At 31.4% G+C, this 6230-nt stretch overlaps 1 protein-coding gene across 1 annotated transcript; it reads left to right on the top strand.

The window, feature by feature from the left end:
* The first annotated feature begins 2316 nt into the window (after nt 1-2316).
* Nucleotides 2317-6230, top strand: LOC124353852 (FAD-linked sulfhydryl oxidase ALR-like). Its single transcript, XM_046803879.1, is given in 5 exon segments — nt 2317-2621; nt 4310-4376; nt 4691-4838; nt 5998-6112; nt 6114-6230. Coding segments are annotated over 5 exon segments (441 nt in total). The 5' UTR covers nt 2317-2558; the 3' UTR covers nt 6162-6230.

Below are 6230 nucleotides of genomic sequence, written 5' to 3'. Positions count from 1 at the left end.
TTATTAAGTGCGTGTTTTAGAGTTAGTGAAGTTGACACACAACATGGTGGTTGTGATTCCTGACACGTGTGTCACAACACTCTGGTTTGATGTGTTTATTTTAACCTAGTTTGTAATTATGTGTTAGGTTAGTTATTTATTGGAAGAAGAGATCAGATTTCAGATCTTGAAACACAGTGTTACTGATTTTTTGTATCACTGAACAATGGCAAATATCCGGAAAATCCTGTTTCTTTCACAATTCTTCCATTGTCAAAAACAAACTTCAAACAAAGAATGAATTAGTTCTTGTGTTGGCAACAATGGGATTTCCGAGATTGTGTTTTATTCTTGAAAAGTTATTAGCCTTATTTATGTAAACCCTTTGTTTTAAATAGCCCCATCAAAGAAATATAAAGGGTTTAAATCTGGTGATCTAGGTAGCCACACTATTGCTCTCCTATGTACTATCCAACAATTATATATTCTTTTAGAATAGCATTCCAAACTATCCTGATATGTTCGCTAAAAGATATTTCAATGTCTTGATCCACTTTAGGGTTAAGTTTTATATGGGCTCTGAAATCGGTAATTACACTTTTTTTATAAGCACCTCTGAAATTCCTCTACAATATTTCATGATATTTCATTGAATAGTTCCAACGATTTCAGTAACTATTGAACTATTTTAGGCCAGTGTGTAGAAATCCTAAGTCGAAAGAGAGACTAAAGTTGAAGCCCTTAGCTTTTCGGTTAACAAACTTATGATGTATGTAATAAATTGTGGCATTTTACTTTAGTTGATTAAAATCTTATAAAAACAAACTCAGACAAAGAAAAGCTTCTGCACATTTCTAAAGTGTACCTGATAGTTCCAACAAAAACTAACATTTACTATCAGCTGTTTAAATTTGTATAAATCATTATACTTATCATTATTGACGGGTAGGGTACGATAAGCGGACCCGGGTTTTTATATAGAAATTGGTAAACAATATTAATTAATAACCATCAATATAATAAATCGAAACTAATTAATTTATTTAAACAATTAACTTAAATAATCTATATTAACAGCTGAAAACAATTTCAAATAATACATGTAAGGTAATATTTCAATTTTATATAAGTAACATTTGATTATTAAAAATGGCAATAAATTTTAGAAAACTACACGACATTGCTTTAAAAGATAATAAGACGTGTTCTTCGTGGCTTTAACATGTTGGGCTCGTACCATAAAACCCATTATGTGAAATTTGTGGGAAAGAAACAACTGTAACTGTGAAAGGAGCAGATATAGTCGTCTTCAGTTTTCCTAATTTTGGTTATAATAATTTGTTTGATCACTGTAAATATTAAATTCATATTTTAATTGAAAACATATGATTGTTATTGAGGACTATAGATACTTTTATATTGATTGATAGTCTAGGATTTGAGATGTGAATATTAGGTATCGATGATTATATTCTTCGATATAAAAAAACTGGGTCCGCTTATCGTACCCTACCCTTATTGACTTTAAAAGGAGAATAAAAACACATTTACTATCTGATAAAGCCAAAAGGGAGTTTTCAAGACATGTTGGGGCAGCCTAGGGGGATTTTTGAAATGGAAATAGGTCTATTAGTTAACTAGTGACTCTAGGAATGTTAGTACATTACAATTTTAGTACAATGGGTTAGGTTGTTTTTACGTGATTGAGTAGCACACACATACACAGAGACACCATTATATTGTTGTATAATAGTATGAGACGTAATAACAATTATATGAATTTTTATGTAAAACACTGTTTAAAACCAACTTTGGCGGTTTTAAGACACGCCTGAGGTCAAGAGCTTGGTAGTTTGGAACAGGCTGTGAGCAAATAGCCTTGTATTGAAAGGATGAAATGTCTATTTATAATTTTAAACTAAACCATCAGAACAGCTTGTAGTTAGAATTAAAAATTTGAATGCCTCAATGTACTTTTCATTGATGTTTTACTTAGTAGAGTTGACTTTTGCGAAGGAAATCATTTTGGATGGAGAAGTTCAATAAGTTTCATGTTATCCAAACCTATCAAAGAACATATCCAGATTGTATTTTTCAATGTGCAAACAGTCCTCAGGAGTGAACATCATTCTTTTACAAAAATTAACAAATATTTGCTCATTATTAGCATACAAAAATCTATATTGAATGTTTTTCTCCATAGATTTAAATCTACCACTATATTAACTACCAATGTGTATTTGATATTTACTATTTCTCTATGTTAATTTTGTTTAGAATGAAAGTAAGTTATCCATTAATACAGATGACAAAATCAATGTAGAGTTTGTTTATATTAACCATGTGTCTATAATGATTTAACAACAAGGTACACTGTAAATACAAATTTCAAGTGTTTTTCAAGTCAGCAAGTAATAATTCAGGATTTTTTAATCATTTTGTTGTAAAAACAGTTTAGTAAGTGGATGGCCAACAAATTTGAAATTATTGAAGTGCAATCAAAGTTGTTTAAATGTGATGAAAGAGCCACTGTAAACAAGTTTAAATAGTGTTCATTAATTACGCATTTTAATATTAAAATGCGACAGAGAAGTCTTCCAAGAAGTCTTGGTGGTGGTAGCTTGGAATCTGAGTACTCGGCTGTAAGTAGAAATTTCTTTTTTTCAGCTACTATGTATAGGCCTCGAATCCAGTTTTTGTAACAAGATCTCAACTGTATTTTATAAAATCATCAATTTATGTTACTAAAAATAATTTTGTATTTTAAAAACTTAATTTTAATGGCAAAATTATGTTACTTTGTACGAATTTTAAAGGTGGGTCGTGGATAAAAAGATATTTTTATACTACTGTAACTAGGTTTTCATTTTTGTCAATATGTATTTTATCCTCCTGATAGTCATAATCCACTTTAAAATATTGGTTGCTTATAAATGAATATCAGGATTTATTTTTTAATAAATAATACAAAACGTTAAAACTCTGATATTCATTTATAAACACCTGGTATGTTTTAATGCACAAATTCAAGACAAGGTAAAGTATAGATCTTTTTGTTTATTTTTATTTATCTAGCTATTACAAAATATGTTTTTGGATATTTGTATAAATGTTCAAAAATACTCTTAGTTTAGAGATGTATTAATTGATGGTAATATAATATTTATTTATGGTAGTGTAAAATAACTTGAATAAATATTTCTGCTATTACTGATATGAAATTGTTGAAGTACAGTACAAATGAGTCTTTACAGTGAGTCAATACAAGTGATTACTTTTTTAATTACTTTATATGTAATTGAACCATTTGTAGAAGTGACTTACTAGAGTGGCCACCCGACCAGGGAAACCGGGAATAAACCGAGAATCTTCCTGAAGAACTGGAAATATCTTAAAAACAATTTGTCTGTCTCTAAGAACTTTTGGAATAAAGAAACAACTTTACATTGCCTTTTATCAGGACCTGATTAATCTTGAAACACCATATTTTATTTGACGTTGTCCGTGAAACTATGAATGAAGAACAACATACGTTTGTGAACCCCAACTGACACCAGTTGATCCAAGGTTGCCTCCAGTAGTGTAGTGGAATTTATCGAATAGTTCTACCCCTGTTTTGCGGAAGTTCCCAAACACGTAACAATCCATTGGAAAATAAAAGTCAGCCAACCGATCGTCTCAGGCCTTGACCACTATACGAGTGGCAAAGCGGTAGTGACTGTGATCAAGATGTGTTTTTGTGTTAAAATTTTATTTAGTCACCTAAATGGGATCTCCGGACAAAGTTGTCCAACTCTTATTCCTTAATGAAAACAGCATTTTGAAAAGACGTGTATTTGATAGATTAAACAAATCTTCAATGTACAGGCTTAGAGTTTGGTTCGGTGAATATTATCATCTGTTTGCTGTTTGATAAGAGATGCAACCCGGTCTTTTAGTACACCAGAACGTCAGTTGGGTTTATACCATACCTGATGTCACTTTTTGGAGATGAAAATAATGGATTTGTGACAACAATTAAAGCCGAGAAGAGGGCGTTTGGGTCTGACATGATGCACAGAAATGACAGAATACAAATAAATTTACAAAATTCTGAACGCATATTAGGGATGAACAATCTCTTAAGATTTTGATCTAATGCAAGTATGCATATACGTGTTATTTTATTATTTTATAAAACATATATATTTTGTAAATGTTTGCTATTGGTTTTGAAAGAATTAAGGAATAAATAAGTTCTTTTTGAAAAGTGGATGACTGAAGCCATTTTATATCTAAATGATTGTGTTAACACTCCTGATTGTTTAGTTAATACAACTTTTTTGTGTAGGTGTCAGAAGTTGGTTCTGTGGTAACTGAGGTACACTCGAATTGTCCACTGGATAAAGATGAGCTCGGTAAGTTTCACTTGGAAAATATTTTTGTATTAAGTGCTTATTATATTAAGTTGATGCTTTACATCAAACTTTGTAACTATTCTTAATTCAATTTTAATGGACCATTCATTGTTCTCTTGAAAACATTCATTCTAAATTCACTTTTTTATGATCAATTAGTGATTTTTTAAAATTTTATACCAGTGGACTCAGAAATGAAAAGTATACTTGATCACAAAACTCCTTACTGTTAAATATTGTACAACTGTTCTATCTACATGTGTGTAATGTCATGAACAAAGTAATTTTAATGACAAAAACTTTTTTATTGGCAGGTCGATCAACATGGGGTCTCTTGCACACAATAGCTGCCTACTACCCTGACAACCCCTCCCAAGAAACCAGGGACGACGTGCGGATATTTTTCGAGAAGTTTGCCAAACTCTATCCTTGTCGATCATGTGCTGACCACTTCAGGGAACAGTAAGTCTATTTTTCATAAGCACTTTTTGCTTGGGTCATCCCTTAAAGTATAAGGCGTTTGGCTTCAAATCACGAAAGATAAATGATAAAACTGTGTTCACAGAACACTAAATTTACCCGTATCTTTAAAAGTTATAATTTTTTATTGGAATAATTATAATAAGCCTTAGTTCTATTATACAATTATTTTGATTATTAACAGTTATAACTAGGCTTACTGGTACCTTACCAATCCCACATAATGTAGCAGAATAGTTATAAATTATAATATAAATCATGCCATTTAGGGCAAACATGATTTCTTTAGATCATTTCTATTTCAAACTAGATATTTTGTATTTTTATCTTTTTTTGTATTAAAAAAGAGGATGTTTTGTTCTGTATAGTAATCATCTTAAGCTACAAAGTGGAGTTATGACTGGTTCCTAATTTAATTTTAACACCACCTTGATATTAGAATACAATAATATTCTACAATTTGCAATTTGGAGAACGCACAGAATAATAACTAGTGGCTCACTTACACTGTAAAGACTATAGAAAACATATTACTTCAGTTAAATAGTGCACTTTAATTCTACAAACTGAATCTTTTAGGTTATTAATTTCTTTATATCATTGTTGTTACATTAACATGTTTTATGTCAATAGCATTTTTTGATACATATCCTTTATGCATTTAATTTGCATGCTTCCAGTCCAGGCATTGTCCATAAACATTGTGTTATACCTTTTGTAAGCATAACGATGGCAAATGTCCGAAATCCTGTTATCCTGTCAAACTTTCGATTGTCAACAACAAAATTTAAACAAGAATGTTGTCAATGAACAGTGTAAAACTCACTGGACACTGGACAGCTTGGTTAGATGCCTCTGATGGTATTAGAAAAGCAAAGCAAGTTGGTACACTACTGCCAAGTAGTGGTGTATTGCCAGTAACGTTATAAAGAACCAAACACAGTCTAATCAGAAATTTTTATTCTTTGTGATCATTTGGGTACAATAGAAGTAAAAGTGGATGTATTATATTTACGAATGTACGTGTAGGAGGATGCTGATAGTATACTTATGCTGGTACCTTTAGTTTGTAGTGGATGTTGGGATTGAGGGGATTATATAATCATAAGTTTAATGTGTCTGATTTCTGTTCTGATTCTAGGATAACCTCGTTTCCCCCAAGAGTTTCGAACCAGCAGACGTTATCACGATGGCTGTGTGACATGCACAACTTGGTCAACCAGCGGACTGGCAAACCGATCTTTGACTGCTCCCGGGGTGAACGAGAGGTGGCGTGACGGTTGGCGGGACGGCTCCTGTGATTAGGCTAGCAATAGTTTATATTATATACATTAGCAACTTTTTACAAATATATGCACAAATTCCATTATTCTA

This window comes from Homalodisca vitripennis, chromosome 2 (genome assembly GCF_021130785.1).
Source record: "Homalodisca vitripennis isolate AUS2020 chromosome 2, UT_GWSS_2.1, whole genome shotgun sequence".
Lineage (NCBI taxonomy): Eukaryota > Metazoa > Arthropoda > Insecta > Hemiptera > Cicadellidae > Homalodisca > Homalodisca vitripennis.
This window is presented reverse-complemented; position numbering and strand designations above follow the sequence as displayed.